General features: G+C 53.2%; 1 protein-coding gene across 2 annotated transcripts in view; it reads right to left on the bottom strand.

The window, feature by feature from the left end:
• Positions 1-19,205, bottom strand: part of KIF26B (kinesin family member 26B) — a 376,031-nt gene extending 356,826 nt beyond the window's left edge. Inside the window, exons 1-2 of one of the 2 annotated variants that reach the window (XM_036016113.1) lie at positions 17,854-19,205; positions 16,738-17,139 (exon numbers count right to left, since the gene is read on the bottom strand). In XM_036016113.1, coding sequence (XP_035872006.1) covers positions 16,738-17,139; positions 17,854-17,916 — 465 coding nt within the window. In that variant the 5' untranslated portion in view covers positions 17,917-19,205. The remainder of the gene's footprint in view (positions 1-16,737; positions 17,140-17,853) is intronic. The other variant, XM_028531214.2, reaches the window with a different exon arrangement.
• Between the last annotated feature and the right edge of the window lie 495 nt (positions 19,206-19,700).

Raw genomic sequence — 19,700 nt, 5'->3', positions numbered from 1 at the left:
ACTGAAGTAAAACTGCTCAGAATAAAATTTCACAGCTAAGTAAAGCAATGCTTCTAGGCTTGCGGCTCTTCCCTTTTAACTGCAGACAGGAAGAGAAACAATTAGAAACGGGACAAATAAAAGGAGGCTTTCGAGGAAGCATTAACACAATAAAAGAGATCTTAGAACTCAGATTTTGGCTTCGTTATTTTTAAATCATGGCTGGACTCTGGCTTTCTACATCTTGCCACAAACTTACATCTTCTCATATTTTGTACCTGTTTTTGATTGGTTGGTTGGTTGGTTTTTCAGATCTTTACGTGACGAGGGATAAAAGGTAATGAAAAATAAATTTTAAATGAACTATTCGAAAAAACTAAGAGATTAAAATCTTCACGTGACAGAACCTTGAAAGCTCTCAGCCCATGGAAACCCGCCCTCTGCCGGTATTCGTCCCTTCCCTCTCCCAAATGCCCTGTTCTGGGTCTCCACCTCCCGTCACCAGCTGAGCTGAGTCCCCGACATAACCACACCCACCGCCCAGGAGGCCCACCCCCCACCCAGAGTGAATGGGGCTGAACCCTGGGCCCTGAGACCTGGAAAGGCAGTGAGTTCCAGCCTTCCAAGAGTCTCGTTTCAGAGCTGCACTCCTTTTGGGTGGAGCTAAATGATACAACTCAGATTTCACCCTTCCTCAAAACCTTGGGGAAGGAAAAAAAACTAGATCTGAACCTAGCACTTTATATATATATATTCATTACCCATGTTCACATATAATTCACACACAGATTTTAGTCCTGTGCAACCTTCACTCCAGGAATACGGGATTACATCACCGGTATTTTTGTATTAACATGAACGTAGGTTACAAAAATATCTGTAGAAACTGAAGCGCCATCCTTACATTTTTCCTCACCTATTTCTAGCTGCTGTCTAGCGTGGGTGTCACCCTATCCTCCCTTCTTTCTCCACTGAGCTGCACTGGGGTCGGGGGGCCGCCTGGCTCCAAGCTGTAATGGAATATGTCGCCTTTCACCTGGGGGTCACCGCACTGAACCTGGGCCCCACCAGCAGCATCTGAAAGTAGTCCCTGCACCATCCATGGTCTTGCTCAAGACAAAAGCTGCTGTTCTAGCTTTGCGCCCTTGCGGGAAGTCTCAACCAGGAAGGGCAGCGAGGAACGGGCAGCGGGCCCCCCAGAAGGAGCCCCAATTAGCCAGAGTCCAGGGGAATGATTTGAAGGGGGCTCTGCCAGGAAAGCTTGGGAGTTTCATGGTTTGATGGCACCTCGTCTGGGGACAGAGCCCGTGGGCAGGTTCCGCTCCCGTGAATTCCCTGTGCCCGGTGTCAGATACCCGTCAGTGACTCAGGTGTTTCAACCACCCTGAAATCCTGCAAGCTCAGGGCAGCCCAGCTCCAGAAAAGGGCAGGCAGGGCCTTGGGCTCTGACCTGAGCTCACTGGTGACCTTGACCAAGGGTCCAGGGCCTGGAAGGGTGAGCAGCACAGAGAGCATACCGTACAAATAGTTATGGAATAATGGTAAGAGGGGGAACCCTCTTGATCTCTCTACCCTTCTTTCTCTTGCCTCTTAAATGAAGTTAAGACAGACCCCCTGTACCCAGCTGTGACATTCCTGAAAGGGATGTTGAGAGTAAGAAGGAAAAAGTGGCAAAGGCCCAGGGCAGAGCCCTGATGGGAGGAGCTATCTAAATATAAGGTTGTATCAACGTATCTGATCTTGAAAAGAGCCCAGTTGGTCCACCTCCAAAAAAGCAAGTCATACAAAATGCGGTGCCAGATTTATAAATGTATTCTGCTATCATAAATACTGCTGTCACATTCCCAAGTGCTAATAAGCAATTTTTTTTCGTTTACTGCAAAATGTGCAATGTAATTATTGTCACGTATTAGTAACTGTTATGCATGGAACCACGCACAGTGCCACCCTCACAAAGACTTGTCAGCTTCGCGTGTTTCCTCGGTGACAATGTCCACCGGGGCAAACTTCAGGAACCAGTAGGGGCGCCAATGAAACAGCGGGTCTGCCCTGGTTTCTGCAGAACAGAGTAACGAGGGTCCTGCCCGTGACACACGCCAACTGGCAGCCAGTGCAGCAGGAGGAGCTGACGAGCTCCTGGCTGGCCAAGGCCAAGGCCAGGCCTCACAGAGGGTAAGTGGAAGTGAGAGAAAGGAGAAAAGGATGGTGGTCCAGGCACCTCGCCTGGCTGAGTTTTCCCATCGGCAACGAGGGGACAGTAAGGTACCTAAGTCACAGGGCAGGCGTGAGCATCAAATGTGATACCACACACAGCACGCTCCGATACGTCTGCTGGTGGGACCAGCGAATGCCACAGTCACTCTTCACGGGCTGTCACTGGATGAAGTCTTCCCTGATGGCACAGTCCACGGGCATCTCTCCTGCCTTAGCACACTGTTTCCTGACACAGTTTGTGTTGCCATCTGTTTGTATTGTGTGTGTGTGTGTGAAAATACGCATACTATGGAATTGATGATTTAGACCATTTTTAAGTGTTCAGTTCAGAAGCATTAAGTACAGACTCATTATTGTGCAACCGTGATGCCGCCCATGTCCAGCGCTGTTTCCGTCTTCCCGGTCTCTTAACTCACTCAGCAACAGCTCTCAGTTCCTCCTCCCCCAAGGCCCCGGCAACCGCCATTCTACACCATTCTGTCCCTGTGAGTTTGACAACTCCAGGTACCTCCAATAAGTGGAATATCCCAGTATTCGTCCTTTCGTGTCTGGCTTCTTTCACTGAGCATGATGTCCTCAAGGTTCATCCACGCTGTAGCATGGGTCAAGATTTCCTTCCTTTTTAAGGCTCAGTGCACTCCATTGGATGTGTCCACCACATTTGTGGATCCATTCACCCATGGATGGACACTTGTATCGCTTCCACCGTGGGCTCCGGTGAATAATGCTGTCGTGAACGAGGGTGTTGTATTGCCAACTGGACGCACTACAAGGCATCAGCATTTGTTCCAACGATGTGTCCAAGTCTCACATTGTCACTTACATCTTGTGAAGGCAGCACACTAGGCTCCCGTCCTCGGACAGCTGGTGTCTGGCAATGCCGCATTTCCCAGGGGTCGCATAGACCCTCGAGGATGCTTCTGTTTTCTGCTCACGAGAGTCCCTGGAAAACCTCGCCTTTTTCAGCCCCCACTCCCCACTCCCCTTGTTAGACTTGACTCAGCTGTCACCACTTCTAAGAAACCACCTCATCCCACCCCCTATCCAGCCACGGCGTGCGCTCCTTAAAGAGGTGCCATGACAAAGAAGTGGCAGTGGCCGTGGCCATGGCCTGAAGCAGTGGAGGCTGCTCCCCCGTGGGCCCCTAACCACACTCAGCCCTTCATTTCCACACCCACCCCACCCAGCAGGCTGTGCGGGACACCAGGGCATGGCTGTGTGGGGACCACCTTCCTGTCCCCAGCTCCAAGTCCAGAGGCCGCATTCCTAGGTGGTAAAGGCCAAGAAATGTTGGACACGCAGATGAACAGGTGGGTAACCAGAGAAACAGATAATGAGAGAATATACAATGCATAAACGCAGTGTTAATTGCGGTGAATGAATCTTGGAGTAAGGAGGGCACCACCTAGATACATAAATGTTTACTTTTCTCTAAGACAGCAGTTTGGATGCTAACATTTAATGAACGCCTACTATGTGCCACACAAAACATGCCTACAAAGCCATTATCATTCACCCCATTTACACAAGTGAGGAAACCGAGACAGAAAGCAGGAAGTCCTCCTCCCGTGCACAGAGCTGCCAAATGGCAGAGCAAACGAGGACGGTCTGGCTCTGAAAGTCAAGCTTTTAATCACAACAGCAATGCAATGCCGCATAACCTCGAAGCTTCCCTCTGCGCTAGCGTTCTATGCTGATGAAATGCTAATGACTAAAAAGGATGTTCTGAGGTCTCCAGGAGTAAAGGTGATGAACGATGTTAAAAATTAATGGCACTCATTTAAACTGACATAGCAAATTGAATTTCGCCCTATGTGAGAATGATAAAGAGGGACTGGCAGGTCCATGATCCTACTAAGGAGATACGAAAGGATGCTCTGAGCCAGAGCCATGAACTCTGTGCCATTTCTTCTGAGAACGAGCACCACCCCAAGGAGGCCTATGGCCCAACCACCCTGCTTCCTCGCCACCCTGCCTGGAATGACGCGATGACGCAAACCCAGCCGACTGCACTTCTCCTATCCCTCCAGACTCCAGGGCAGCTCCAGGCCTTTACAGGGAGAGAGATTCCTTTACCACTCCAGACACCACCACCACCCCCCGCCACCCTGGATGGGATGCAACGTCACCATCGTACCCACTCACAGAGGCAGAGCTGTGTCCACTGTGCAGTGTCCCTGCTGGGACGACAGGAGACATTCAACCTGAGGGGCAGCATCTGGAAAAGTGGCCTCACGCGTACCCACTCAGGTGAGTTCCAAGCAGTGATAATACACTCCCTGCTCGGAAGACCTGGGACCCCATTCCAAGCACCCGGGGGCATCCTCACCATCCTCAATCCTGCAAGGCTAGAGGTGAAGATAACTGCATTATGCCGAGCAGAAACAAGGGCAGTGACTCATAAGGAATTCTAGGGCCTCCCAACTAGCTGACCCATACACACCTAGACTGGTGTTCTTGCAGGTGAAGGACCACGCTCACCCTTGGATCCCTGTGGGGTTCACTCCTCCAGGGAACAGGAGACGTGTCGGTGGTACGGCGTTGTGTCACCCCCTCCCCCCGGGACTAGTCCCAGCATCACCTCCTACCACTCCAGGTACCACCAGCATCCCCTTCCTTCCTCCCCAGTGACGTTTTCATTACACAGCAGTGGGAAGGGCAGAACTTGTTCTCTCAAAGGGCCAGAAATCCTTAGAGAGTCTGTGTATTTAACCAATAGTTACTGTCTCCTGGGTGTACAGGCACCAAACGAAACATGAAATCAATCAGCTACCACGACTACACAGCCAGGGTTCAGAGTCAAGGAGATCCCCAAGGGCAAAGTATGAGCATAAAGAAATCCTATCAGAATCAGATGGAGAGTTGGGAGCCTGGGGTGTTCTGGGGGACCCCGGCCACTTCCTCAGCCCCTCCACCATCCCGTTAGCTCCTTCCTGACCATCTTAAAGAGGCACTGTGGAGAATCACTAATAACCACAAGTACTGCATTAAAAAAGTATATTAGCGCCAACGACCACCACAAAAAGGCTACAAGCAGCCACTTCCTTCCCGAGAGGCTGCCTCACACAGGAAGCGGAGAGGTGGGTCAGGCACATTAAAACCGTGGCCCTTTGTATTACATTTGCCACCCTGGCTGCAAAAAAGGCTCGTAAAGCCATCATTAGCAGAGTTGCAGCTGTCAACCCCTCCTCCACTCTCAGCCTGCGGAGGCAGTCAGCATCCTTCTGGCGAATGCCCTTTAATTGCACAGCCCGCTTTATTAGCTGCCTTGACCTCCAATAAAAGCTTCGGCCTCACAATGTCTGCAGCTGAGGCGGGATGTCTCTGGCGTTACCTAGAGGTCTGCTTCCCTCGGGTTCCCGCAAAGTCCGCGCATGCCAGTTAGACAGACTTCTCCTTGGCAATTTCACAAACAATTACACGAGCAAATGTAGGAACAAGAACAAGAGGAGCGATAAGGGACAGCATCTGAGAACGTAATCACATGGAGGGTTTGTTGTGCTGAAGGCCATATGCCGAGCCGGGGGGTGCCTGGCTCAAGAATGTTCCCTGAAACTAAGTGCGGAGACCCGGGAGCAAGAATGAGGAGCAGTAAATGGTATTCCTGCCGCTCTGTGCCTCTTCTCGACTGTCCTGATGAGCTCTGGGCAGGTCAAGGTCAAATGGAGCCCTGCTCTTCACATCTATGCTCTCTGAATTGTACTTAGACTAGGATACAAATATAAAGTATTACAGCTCGAATAAGAGGGACACACTCCACAGGAAGGAGACAGTTCAAAGGGGCCGCCTGGGCTGATGCTAAAGAAAAGTCAAACCGATGATGACTTAATCCACCTCGTTGACTCATTTATAAACCACAGTATCAAAAACTACAGGGTGATTCTACGCCGAAGTCGTGGGCAGGGGATATGTCAATATTGGTCTAAATAATTAGGGCCCTTATCCACACATGTGAAAGAGCAGAAAAAAAGAAGGAGAAATTAAAGGAACCTAAAAAGGTCTTGGAAAAAGACTTAGATGGAGAATGTTTTTTAGGAATAAGGAATAAAATGCTTGGGGTCTAGGGTTCCTATTTTGCTGCCCAGGACAAACTCTTTGCCAATTATCTCTAAATCCTAACCAGTATGGCACATTTTTTTAATGTACAATGAACTTTAAGTGGTCTTATAAATAAGACAATACTTTTTCTCAAACAGTCCTTGCCAAATGGCTCTTCTAAAATCAATTGTCCTTTTGTTTGTCCAAGTTTATGTCTGCTTACAAATACTGAGGACAGTCAAGGAAACAGCTTTATTAAGAAACAGGAAGAATCTGGTCAGTCTATTTATGATCCAAAGTCCAGAGACAGACTCACCGGCCATGAGGATGCTACCAGTACCTTCGTTCGGAGGGGCAAACAGGGGGACACACTTTGGCTGGCTGAGCCCCACCAAGGTGGCAGCTAAAGGAACAGCTTCCGGCCCCTGGTTCAGCCAGGAATCCATCCCGGACTCTGGAAACAGACCCCTCTGGAATGTGGGAGTAAGGACTGAGCTCCTTAAAGTCCCAGTACTTCTCTCTGGCCTCACAGAGACGCCCAGGCTTGGAAAGAGTTTAAAGACCACCAACTCTCACCCTCTTGGTTCGCAATAGAAAAATAAAACCCGAGTCAGAGAGGTGACTTGCCCAAGATCACAATGCTAATTAGTGCTAGAGCCGTGACTGCGCCTCTGTCTCCTCACCGAAGAACCGTCCTTTTTATCCTAAACATCTGGGATGGTCGGCCACCTCCAGTGCCTCCCAACCACCCACCCCTTTGTCTCCCCTTCCTTTCCCCTCTCTCATCCTTCCTCCTTCTCCTCCCCTCTATCTTATCCCTCTCCTTTCTACCCTTCCCCCTTCTATCACCTAGCCCCCATCGCCTGGCTTGTTGGAAAATAAGTGATGCTCCAGTTTATTATAGCTGTGGGGCCACAGGGAAGGCACTCAAGGGCACCGCTTCAGCTGCCATGTTCAAGATCAAGACGTCCCTCTGCGGAAAGACTCACAACTGAGCCAGGCAGCTGGTTATTTTTCTTAAACAATAGCGGTTGCCAGTTGTTTGCTTGAATTCAACTGTGCATTTTCTATACAGCCCTTTGGATCAGTGGCTCGGCAACTCTGGTTGTTGTTGTCGGTTTCTGATTAGGTATAAGTCCGTCGCCGATGGTGGCATGAGACCACCAGTTAGACGGAGCGGGGTGTCGGGAGGTAGTGGTTACAACTCTAAAGAAAGCAACCACCGTCAATAAGATGACAGCGTTTCCTGGGAAAGCGCAGCCGCTCATCACTGCTAATTAAAAGACGGAATTACACAGAAAAATCTCCAGCCCTTTGAGTTCCTATGTTATCTTAGAAAAAATCCTGAATTAGCAACTACAAATCTAAGACATCGCTCAGATTAGATAAAGAGTGGTCGAGAGTTTACACTTCTTGCTCCTGGGGCAGCAAAGTGGACTCGGAGTGATGGTCCACGGTTCACGCTTTAAAAATAAAGCCGTTTGGTGTGTAAGGACTATCAGAGATTTCAAAACCACGTTGTATAGAAAGCTAAAACTCCTTCCAAGAACTTTCTGTGGCTGGTAACAATATTGAGCTTCAACTCCATGAAGTTGAAAAAATGGATAAAAATGACCCTTAGCAGTGACCTGGTCTATAGCACTTCAGATATATTTAGATAGTTGTGCTTATCAGAAGAACTCACTCTACCCCAGAGCCTCCCTGCACATTCACCCATGTGGCAGCAAATGAATATAGATTGTTTCTAAATCCGACTTTATAAGAACCCTCTCTGCCCAGGTCACCGCCAGTGCTGGGAGCCGAGATTTGTGCAGGAAATACTTCTTGGTGGGGGAGGGTGTCCTTATTCCCAGGCCCCTCCGCCGGGTCTGGTCGGAATCCAAGCGATAGGATCAGCAGAGTGTAACTGCAGAGCAGACTGGGAAGGGATAAAACTGGATTGGAAGGCAGATAAGCCTGCATTCCTGGTGCTGCTGGGTCTGCACACGGCATGCACAGTCGCTGGGCGCAGTCTGCTCTCCCTCCTGCATGCACCGGCGCCCCACGCTCCCCGCAGGGCCTCCGAGAGGCGCAGGCTCCAGACACGGGATCTCTGTCTGCGGCGGCGTCTCAGTCCCCATCCGTGGCCTCTGTGCCCAAGGGGTGGCTGTTTGTATCAACTGATCACCCTCAGTTTTCTGTGGAGCTGCCCTACACATGAATCAACAGTTCAAGATGCTTTATTCATTTGCAAGGTGGTTCCATTTTCTCCAGCTGCTGCTTTTTCATTTGGTGTCTGGGCAGTGGCAGAAGGAAAGGTGGGGGAGAGAGGGGTGAGGAGAAAAGGGGAGGGGAAGGGAGGGGGTTTCCTAAAACCCAACTTCATTGGAATAAAGACGGGCTGCCTACCGTCCTACAGTTCCACTTGATCCCCACGGCAGCCTCAGTGCGGTACTGTCATGGCCCCCATGCAGAGATGGGGATGACCAGGTTCAGAAAGGCCAGGCGGCTCAGCCTGGATGAATGGATCCCCCTCCACCTCTTGGTGTCCTCAACAACTTGAATGCTGCCTCAGATGTCCTCATTTCTCCATCCACTCCTGGACCTTTCTCCAGGGCGCCAGAATGTTCTAACAAAGATCCCCACTGACCCCCTATTTGCCGATTCAAATGGAAACCTCAGTCCTTACCTCCTTGACCCTCCGAGGAGGGCCCTTGACCCCTCCCCCCAAAACTCTCTCCCCCCTCAGTCTCCATGACACCACTGTCTCCTCTGTTCCTCCCCCTTTTCTGGCCTCTCCTTCTTGGTCCCCCTTCCTGACTCCTCCAGCTGCCTGTCCCTTCAGTGTCAGTGGGTGCCCCCCCCATCCTCAGGTGCCTACTGTCTCATGCACACATGCTCCATGGAGAGCCCACCCATCTGTGGATTCCACCACCTTCTTCACGGTCATGTCTCCCAGATGCACGTCTCCGGTTCTGAAAGCACCCTACAGCCCCAGCTGGACCTCTCTGAAACACTCCACTTCACGCTCTGCAGAGCCCAAACCAATCTGATTATCCGCAGCCACCCTCAAAAATCAGACGCACAATAACAGAAGCCCCTCTCTGCCTGAGTTCCCCACCTCAGTGAATGGCAGCACCACCCATCCACTTGCTCTGGCCGGAAATCCAGGAGAATGCCTCGTCTTCCTCCTCTCCCTCCCACCTGTAGCTCAGCTGCCGCCCTTCCTGGGTTTTCCAGGTACAAGATTGGTCAGGCCCAAGCTGGCGTTCACTCCCACCGCCGCTGCCTCAGTTCAGGCCCGTGTCAGCGTCCACTCAGGCCAGGGCCCTCCGCCGGCACTCCACGCCTGCTTCTCCTGGGCCCCGCCCCTCTCACGACCAGGGCATTCGCTCTTACATGAGTGTCTGATCCCTCCGCTCCCAAAGGCCCTGGCACGGCGGCCCCTGGCCCACAGGACAACAGCCAGAGTCCCCAGCCTGCAAGGCTCTTCAGCCTCCCTCTCTCCCCTTGACACCTTGCCGTCTGTCACTCACCCGTGCACACGCCATGCTATGGTGACTAGACACAGCAGCAGGTACCCCCTTGTGCCTTATGCCTGCCATTCCCTCCCCCCAACATTTTGGTGTGGGACCCTGCTCACGAAACAGACCCTGCTCACACTTCCAAGGTCAGCTGGAGCCCCACCCGTCCGGGCTGCCCCCTGGCCGCCTGCACAGGCCATGGGCTGGCACTCGGTGCACTGCGTGCTGACTCTGTGGTTCCCTGTCTCTGTCTACTACTAGATGGAGTTCAGGGGGGAAATTTTAGTGTTTTTTTATATCTTGATTATAATGTGGCATTGTACTACTGTAGCTGGTACATGAGCAGGGGAAAAATGCTTACTGGCAAGTGAATGTGAAAGCAAAAATAATAAATGAAACGTTAGCAAGCTGAATCCAGAGCACATTTTAAAAATACGTTGTGGGAGGTTTGTCACGGGAATGCAAGGACGGTTTGTTGTTAGGAAATCAATGATAATAATCCACATTATTGACAGATCTAAGCAGAAAATCGTATGATCATCTCCCTAAAAACTGAAAACACCTCTGGCAAAATATAACACCCATTCCTGAATAAAAGCAGTAAATAAAATAGAAATTGATGGTCACCTCCCTTAAATTTTATAAACATATATAGAACTCAGTCCACACGGCGGTATGTCACTCAGTGGGGAAAACTATACTCTCCCAGCGGATCAGAAATCTCAATATTAAAAAGGAAGCTATACACATGCTCGAAGAAAACACAGGTGAGTTCCTTTAAAACCTGCATGGGGCACCTGTAAGTCGCATCCTGTGGGGCAACCTGTGATCCAGGAGCATGGCTTCACATTGGTGGAATAACATAAGGCTCTGCCCCCTAAAACAAAAATAATGAAACAGAGTTTTGAAACCCTAGGCGTGGAAGACAGACCTCCCTCTAAGCATGGTTTGAAATCCAGTTTATTTGGATGGAGATGGGGTCTGGGGCGTCCCAAAGGCAATGGGCGGGAGGATGGACACTGACGCCCCATTCTGATACATATTTCCAAAGGCATTTAGGGATACCGGCGTCTCGTCTCTCTCTTCGCCCCTCCGCGAGCGCCCTGTGAGACATTCCGGACTGTGCGCGCAAGTGCTGTAGGAGCCATCCGCGGCAGCTCGCTCAGGACGGTAAGACCGCACGTCCAGGAGGCTCGTGAAAGGGAAGGTGCTATGATCAGCCTGAGGCCCGCGGCTGTAGCTACAAGGAAACCAGCTGTGAGCTCCTGAAAAGAGGCCGTGGCCCCTTGCAGCCCCCGCCAGTGTGCAGGCCTGGCCAGGACGGAGCGGAGCTGAAGTCTGGTCGCCCCGCTGGCCTTGCGCTGCACCGTCCGCCTGAGGGTCGGCACAGGGCCCCAGGCAGGGTGTTTCAGAAAGGGCTGACAACAGAGTCTCCGCTGAGTGATGATTAAATGGGAGGAAGTTCCCTTTTCCCCCTCCATTTCATCCCAGCCAAGACAATGACTCAGCTCGGATTCTCGACGCCCTCGCGCATTTTTCCCACGGCCGACCCCCATGCCCAACGTGAAGTTACCGGCTGGGGACCCAGGAAAAAAATCACCGTCAGTCACGTGGTCTCTGGAGCGGGGCTCTCCCACCCCTGCAGTTCGGGTGCCAGTGACCCTCAATGGCTTGGGGGGCAAAAGTGTCTTTGGACTCCTCTGTCCCTTGCACTTCGAGTCCTTCTGTGACCAGAACCCCTTTGGCCACCTGGGGTCCAGGGTAAAGAAAAAACTCGGGTGGCTCTTCATTTTGCTATGAGATTTTGTGTGTGTGCATATATGCAAATATGTGTGCATAGGACAGTGCCTCACGCCTACTACTGACCCTGGTTAGTTGTTTAGAATCAACCATATCCTGTCGCCATTTCTACCGGCTGAGGAATGGTACGGCCTGGGACAGGATGCCGAAGAGCAACGAAAATATGCCGCCTACGTGTTATTGACTTAGTCCTTCCAAATGCTGACAAATTACTAGACGCGGCCTCTAAAAATCACATCCCTAATGCAATAATCCTGTCTGCAGTGAATGTGGGAGAAATCACTACAGGCCAGGGAGTTTTACAAAGTGAATTAAGTCACTATTAAAAAAATGACCTTTTTGGTTCACAACTAAAAGTGGGGTAGAGTGCAGTGCCGTTATTCCATAGCTTGCTAAGCCCTAAAGCAGAAATCACCGTTCACATGTGTCTACTAGGAATGTCTCCGTAATCCCTAAAATGTTCCAGAAATTTTTTCTTCATGATACATGCTACTGGACTCATTCATTACCGATATGATCTATTATTAGCTGTTCCTTTATTTCAAACACTTCTGAAGTGGAAAAGATTCAGATGAAGCTTTCTGAAAATAGCCCTGTGCTCTTAGATTCCACATCAGATTTTCTCATAATTAATACGTATTTAAAATGCAGTGTATTTTTATCTATTTATAAAGTGTCTTACAATAGCTTCTCGGGGCTCTTTTAAATAGAGTTATTTTTTCATACCCCTGTTCTGGAGCTGGGAAAATACAAATATATATATATATATAAATATATATAAAAGCTCCACGTCTAGACTTACTTGGGCTCTATTTAGAGTCTGCGTTTGGTGTTTTCAAACTGCGACGACACATTCTTTCTTTCATCTCTGTGACTCTTGGCCACACTTCTCAGCATGTCTGGCTAATCTTCCTGATATTTCTGGGGCATAAATGGGCCCAGAATATGTGACTGAGAACAAATCAGATAGGAATGTCTTTCTGGACCCCCCTTGTTGTTTTTTTTACATAAAAGAAGATTTTCTTTTATTGATATGGAAATGCACCGATGTCTGATGACCTCTTGCCAATCTGCAACATTTCTGCTTACTCCAGGGAGTTCCCGCGGGCCGATGTCTCGCAGGGCTCACACTGTGGACTCAGAAGTCCTGCCGCGGCTATCCGGACGATCTCGGATAGCCCCGAAATGGGAGATTCGTGCCTTGGCCCCCGTTTCTGGCGTGCTGCCCCGACTGTGTATAAAACAGGAAAGACGCGCTTGCCAGTGGATATAAATGGCTTCATATTTACGCACTGAAACCCTGCACTGGGTAAAAGCGCTGTTGTGCTTAAAAATCCCAACACCTTACGAATCCACGCTCTTTTGTTTTCTTCACTTACCAGCCCTCGAAAAGGAATGATATAAACCCAGTAGGTCCTTTTTTACTGCCTGAGGTCATAAAAATCAAGTGTTGTCCACTCGGCCACCAGGCACACACCTCGCCTCGCCCAGGCGAGGCGGCTGGAAAGGCTGAATCCAGGGCTTCGGGGAGGGCTGTGTGGGCTCCCAGTTGCCACTGCTCCACTGCGGCATCTGTTTTATTATTAAATCTGCCTCTGGTCTCTGTCCCCTTCCAGAAACCCCAAACTCCATGCACGGCACCAGATCTGCCATCCTCGTCCTTCTCGCTGAGCTCCATCCACCCAAATCTGCTCCCCTCCTACCTCCTGCCTTGGTCAGCACTATCCCCGCCCAGGAAGTGGCCACGTGCCTTCTGAGCTTTGGGCACTCACTCTGCGGGCCACCAGAGCCACTGTCTAATTCCTGGGAGCAGCCAGACACCCCCGCGAGGGCTCACCAGCGCCTCACCTCCCCTCTGTAACTGACGGTCCCAGAGACAAGACTGGGGAACTTGAACTAGGCTCACTGCCAACCAGCAGGCATTGCGTGAGAGCTCATAGGACAGTATGTTTGGTAAATGAACTGATGAAGTTAGAAACTGAAAGTGGATACTGTTTTGTAAGAAAAACACTAAATTCTAGAAAACATAAATTGACCAGAATCTAGTCTAATGAATAATTGTCAACATTCTTACGCCCGTCTCGGAAGAACGGGAGCACTTTTCAATCCTTACCCAGAATGATTTGTATGCCACTCTAATGGTGCGAATCAGTTTCCTCCTTAGTGCCTCAGCAGGAAACTTAAAAATACAGAAGAGCGCCCTGGCTGCTGTGGCTCAGCGGATTGAGCGCCAGCCTGCGAACCAAAGGGTTGCCAGTTCGATTCCCAGTCACAGTACATGCCTGGGTTGCAGGCCAGGCCCCCAGTAGGGGGCATGTGAGAGGCAACCACACATTGATGTTTCTCTCTCTCTCTTTCTCCTCCTTTCCCCTCTCTCTAGAAATAAATTAATTAAATGTTTTTAAAAATACAGAGGAAAACTGATTGACTCAATGTCACGAAATAAATCAGTGACAGAGAAAGACCTAAAACCAAATTATCCTAATGTAAGAAGGGTCTTTAATGTGCTAGTCTGCCTTCGACTTTTAAATGCCTGCCTAACAGACTTTTAATACTACCTAGTAGAATTTAATACTCTAGTTAAGAAAATATTCCCTGAGTACAGTTAAGCATCTTAAGCAAATTACAAAGATGACTTTTGCTAATTACCCATCAAAAACATGTCTTTATCCTCCAAACTCTCACTCTCTAGGGCCAACTACACGCTGCCGGAGTTACAACGACATCTCTTGTTTGTATGAAACTTAACTCCTTCTGTGCCTGAGGGCTCCAGGGGTGCACAGCTTGCCCACAGATCCCACTGCCGGAAGAAGGAGGGCCTTGTCCCAGGGACATGGGGCTTCTTCCATGGTGGTCAGGAGAGAACGCAGCATCTACTTGATTCAAAGGCTGCAGACTTGAAAGGTGCAATGAGAAGTGCACCCAAGTCTGAGGGCACCAGTGCTTTAGAAATGAAAACAACTGAAATCACTATTCCCAGAGACACGCAGAATGTTTTCAGTTAAAATCAAGCCCCCCCCCCGCCATCTTGGTACTAACAATGACATAATCCAAACCACCGTGGGTTCTCATTAAGTCTTGTGCACCCCCTGTACCGAAGGTCGGTGCCACTGTGCTGGGTCACACAGAGAGCCCCAGGCAGCAGCATGGCACTGCATGACATTCCTGTGTGCGCCGAGAGCGATCCCATGTGACTGCCCGCGTGGCGTGTCTAGAGCACTGAGGTGTGGCAGGTCCGACCCTCCTTCCGGACTCTGACAACAAGAGCGGCTTCCCACGTCTCTTTACTCCATCACGTAACTGAAACCAGAAACTATCCCAAGTGGCCTCCTATAACCCTGTGAATGAATTTCCCAGGCTGCTTCAACAAAACCCCAAACCTGCTTGGCCACATGACCCCACAACACACGAGGGATGGATCTACGTTTCAACATTTGTTTCTTCTTCCTCTGGATTTCCTTCTCTTCCTCCATTTTTGTGAGAAGGCTGTATTTTGATTTACCTTTGTGCACAAGAGCATTCAACCAAGAAGCCCTTGTAAGAATAGCCCCTTGAGAATGTTCTAGAACGATCTGGTAGGCTGCAACTTGTTAGGATTCCCAAATCGCAGGTGTTATATCTGCAAGCACCAAGGTTCTCCCAAATGTGTCATGGGGTCTTGTCTGCTAACACGATTTCACAGCGCTCCACAGTCTTCTTGGTGGAAGAATAAATGACGAATTGTACATTCTGGGTTAACGTCTGGGTCCCCCACTAGAATATCACCCCCACGTGGACAAGAACTGGGGGTACCTGTCATTTCATTGCTGTGCTTAACACTGCACCTTGAATGCCGTAGGAAATTAAAGAATATTGATAAGTGATCGAAAGTAAACCTGTGAGTGAAGAAACAGTGTAACCTTGAAGGAGTGAAAGAAGCTTCTAGAAGCCCTGAGATTTATTCTTGCGGGTGCCCTGCTGGTTCTGTCATCAAACCACCAGAATGTGGTGCTGACGACAATGCACAAGTCAATGACTCCCGAGATGAATTCGGGATTCACCAAACCAATTCTCTCGGTGGTCATTGTCCACGTTGAGAGTTGCACAACGTCTGCGGGTATTCGTGTAATGTCACCCTTGCGTGTGGACACATCCACGTGCGCGTATGTGGAGGCGCGGAGGAGGCAAGCGGATGCAAGCATTCCTCAAGTCCACGGCTCGGAATCACAGCACGGCAAGTCCCAGAGATGGAAATTAGAAAAGGCCGCTGAACAAACCCTCTCAGAAACCTCACCGCACTCCACTGTGCCCTCGCTATTTCTAACCACTGATAAAAACTCTTTGAAGTGCAAGAGTAAATATTATCATTTGATAGCACTTGGACCCGACAGCGCAAATACAATCGCATTGTGCTGCACTCTGGGGGCGCCTGGCACACACCCGGCCGGCGGGGTTGCCATGGAGAGAGCCCAGCGTGCTCCGCGCGGGCGCGGGCCCGCAGGTAGCCCGGCTTGGAGGAGCTCACCACCCCCTCCTCCTCCTCAGACAGACAGAAGGTTAGGGGGAAATGCGGGCTTTTCCAGTGGGTGTTTCCGTCTGTGCGATCCTGAGAAGGAGGAAGGACCACAAGCAGGCAGTGACAAATGCTGACTCCGCTTGCTTTTTACTTCTACCGCGGACACCCCTGTACAGGGCCACGGGTGGGGTGGGGAGAAAACCCTAAGGAGCGGGCCAGCACCCCCGGTGCGGGGCGGAGAGGAAAGGCTCCCGGAAGCTGGTGTCAGCGCGTCTCCGGCCTGCCACTCGGCAAAGGTTTGCGGAGGGGCGGGTGGGGGTCCTCAGCACTGCGCAGGTCCGACAGGACGGCCCAGCAGGTGCGGGGGTCGCGGGAAGGGACTCTCCGGAGTGGAGGACAACAGGACAAGTACCCTGGGGCATCCCCCGTGGGCGATGAGGCCTGGAGCCACGGAAGGTCCCCAAGCTCTGCGCCCCACGGTGTCCTGGGAGACGCGTGGGTGCGCCCCCAATCGCAGGCCTGAAGCTGCCCACTGGTACCCGCACCCCCTGGGGTGCTGAGCAGCCCCCAGCTCCTCCAGGGCTCCTCCGGCCGCGGCAGGGGCAGCTGCCGGGGGCAGCGGGGCTGCGGAAGGCCTGGGCCACGTCCTGCTCGCGCCTCCGGGCCTGGAGCCGCCCTCCTGCCCGCCCCGCGCGGCACAGCGCTCACCTTGCCGGGGAAAGGCCCCGGGAGCAGCAGCTTCAGCGCCTGCCTCTTCAGCTCCACCAGGCGGGCGTTGCAGTTCTCGCACCAGACACCGCGGTCCGAGCCGGGGGAGGAGCCGCCACCGCTGCCCGAGCCCGGGGAGCCCGTGCCGAAGCCCGGCGAGCCGCCCAGGGAGCCGGGCGAGCTGGTGCCAATGCCTGGGGAGGCGGGGCCCGGGGAGCCCGTGAAGGAGCTCGGGGACGAGGTGCCCGAGCCGGGGGACGGGGTTCCCGAGGAGCCGAGCGCCGAGCCTGCGCCCTCGGGGGTGGGCCGGCTGCTGGCGCGGGACTCCTCGTACGCCTTCCGGTACCAGCTCTCGGGGGAGAAGGGTGCCGCGGGCTTGGTGGGCGAGCAGACTTCATTCACCTGCGGGGAAAAACGCGCTGGTGTCAGGGGCGCCCTCCCGGGGATCTCCGCGCCCCCGAGGGCCCGGCCGAGCGCCAACGGCACGCGTTCGGGACCTCTCCGAGCCCTGTGGCCAAATCTGTCTCGTTAACTGTCCTTAAGCGAGCCCCCAACGCCCGGGTGCCGGAGAAGGAGATGGCTCGGGCAGGGGGTTGCAAAGGTACCTGCAGGGGGAACCCAGAGATTCAGACCCCGCGCTTATGAAACCGACGCCCATCCCAGCAAGAGCCCAGGTTCGAGATCCAGGAGCCCGCTATCCCGGGGGGCGCCGGGGTGGGGGGGTGGCTGTGACTTCTGGGTTTTTATTCATTCATTCAGGGTACAGCCCTCTGGATCCTGAAGGTACAGGGGAAAGATCCCAAGGAACGGCAGAGAATTCATGGGAAACCCTCCCTTTTGGCATAACTCTCCCGTTAAGTGCAGGAATGCTGCAAAAGTTAGGGGTGCGGGGAAGGGGAGGCACCAGAGGACTGAAAAATCCCCAGGCAAGGCGAGTGTGCGGGAGTCCCCGCGGCCAGGCGGACCCGCCTCCGCGCACGCACAGCCGGCGGCGGCGCCTCTGCAGCTGGAGCCGAGTCGGAGCCGCCCTGCAGCACCGCGTGGTTCCCAGAAACGGGGTACCCGGCCGACGCGGGTCTGAAGACGCGTCTCCGCCTTGTCCCCGCCACAACTTACCCCGTATTTCTTGCCCCGGGTGGAAACCGCAAGCCTCTCTTTATTCCCAGCTACCGAATTCATGGTGGCTTTTTCCAGAAGAGTGTGTCTAAACGTTCCGGCGGCACTACATCCACAGCGTCTTCCAACCCAGAAGGGCCCCCCAGTTATTAGGGGGCTGTCTTTTGGCCCTCGAGTCAAGGCTCCTTAATTGGGGGGAGGAAGGATAAAAGCAAATGGGCCCCAGAAGTAATATCGCCAATTGGCAGGGAGCGTTGGAGCGGGCGGTTTATCCTTTCTTCAGAGACTGCTTTTCCTCATCCTCTTCTGCCTCCTCCAGACACACGTTCTCTTTTCACGGTCACATCCAGATAATTGGCATTTCCCTCGGCCAAGTCAGTCCGTGCTCCTCCACCAGGGAAAGGAGGCTTACAATCAGGGCACGTGGCCGCCACCGGGGAGGTGGGCGAGCCCTCGCCTTGCCCCCGCCAGCGAGCCAGCTGTGGGAACTTGTCTCCTTCACGCAGCTTGGTAACTGAGTTCAAAGAAATTCTCCCAAAATATAAAGATCCAGGCTCGGGGAGGAGCCTCGGCGTGTCGCGGAGCCAATATCCGCCGGCCCGTTCTGCCTGACAGTTGCGCGAGGGCAGGGAAAGGGGCGGCTCGGCGGGGCCAGGCGCCGTCCGCGGTCAGGACGCGCGTGTGCGCCCGGGCGCAGCGCACAGCTTGGGGACCCGAGGCCCCGCCGCCCGGGAGCCCGCCGCCTGGCTGCCGCCGCCGCCGCCGCGCCGACCGGGCTCCATTTTAGGTTGCGGCGCTGCTGCTTGACATTGAGAGGCCGAGAGGCTGCTGGGGGTGGGGGATCGTAAATCCCGCTCCTTGCGGGGAAGTTCCCGGTGAGTGGCCCGCGTCCAGGGCTCTAATGAAACACCGCTGCGCGCGCCTGGAGCCGAGGGGCCGCGCCGAGCCAGCGGGGCCGGACAGAAATGAGCCCGCGCCTCCCCCGCCCCCAAGTTCTTTCTCTTCCAGGCGAGGCTCGCAGCTCTGCCTTTGAAACGCCGGGTAAAAGGGATTGAGTCACAAACAAGTCCGCAAACCTGCCGGGTCCTCCCCCCGCCCTTTGTTCTCCCAGAGCTGCCCTGCAAACCTTTCCCGGAATGGCCCTACCGACCCCCGGCCGGCCGCGGGACCACCCTCCCAGCCACAGCTGCAGGACGGGGGTCCCCACCCGCCCAGCCCCTATCTGCGAGGTGCTCAGCCGCCCAGCGCTGGGGCAGGTGAGCCCGGGATCCAGAGGGCAGCCGCGGGGCAGGGGAAACTGAGGGACTCGCTGCGCTGCACACGCGCAGCGCGACGGTGCGGGCCTGGGAAGGAGGGTGTGTGTGAACTGGCCTTGCCCTCGCCACGCGGGTCCCCTAGGCACCCCTCCCCCCTTGTCTCCCCGCGCCTGGGGACCGCGGGCTCCGGGGAGCACCAGCCGTCGCCCCCCTCGGACCCCCCACCCACCCCGGCGCAGCGCCCAGGAGCGCAGGAAGCCGGCATATGCTGGGCTCCACACGTGACTGCTCCGGGGTGTCATTTTTCATTTCCCGAGAGTACATTTCTTCTGGTAAGCCAGCAGGTCTGTTTTGTTGTGACCTTTAATTAACACCCCGCGAGACGCCTCTGGAAGGACCGGCCCAGGGCGGGGATCACGTGAGGTGTAATGGCATCTCGGCGCCCGCGAGAGACCCGGCCTGGGGGTAGGCGAGGGCGCAAAGGAGGGCTGGGGCTTTGCAGTCGCCAGCTCCGGTGGGTGATGTGAAGGGGGCAAGAAGGCCACATTTTGGTTCCTGGGACCCCGGGGCAACGCCCCCGCCCCCCCCCCA

This window comes from Phyllostomus discolor, chromosome 15 (genome assembly GCF_004126475.2).
Source record: "Phyllostomus discolor isolate MPI-MPIP mPhyDis1 chromosome 15, mPhyDis1.pri.v3, whole genome shotgun sequence".
In the NCBI taxonomy this organism is placed as follows: domain Eukaryota; kingdom Metazoa; phylum Chordata; class Mammalia; order Chiroptera; family Phyllostomidae; genus Phyllostomus; species Phyllostomus discolor.
Note: the sequence above shows the minus strand (reverse complement) of the source record. Positions and strands in the feature narration are given on the sequence as shown.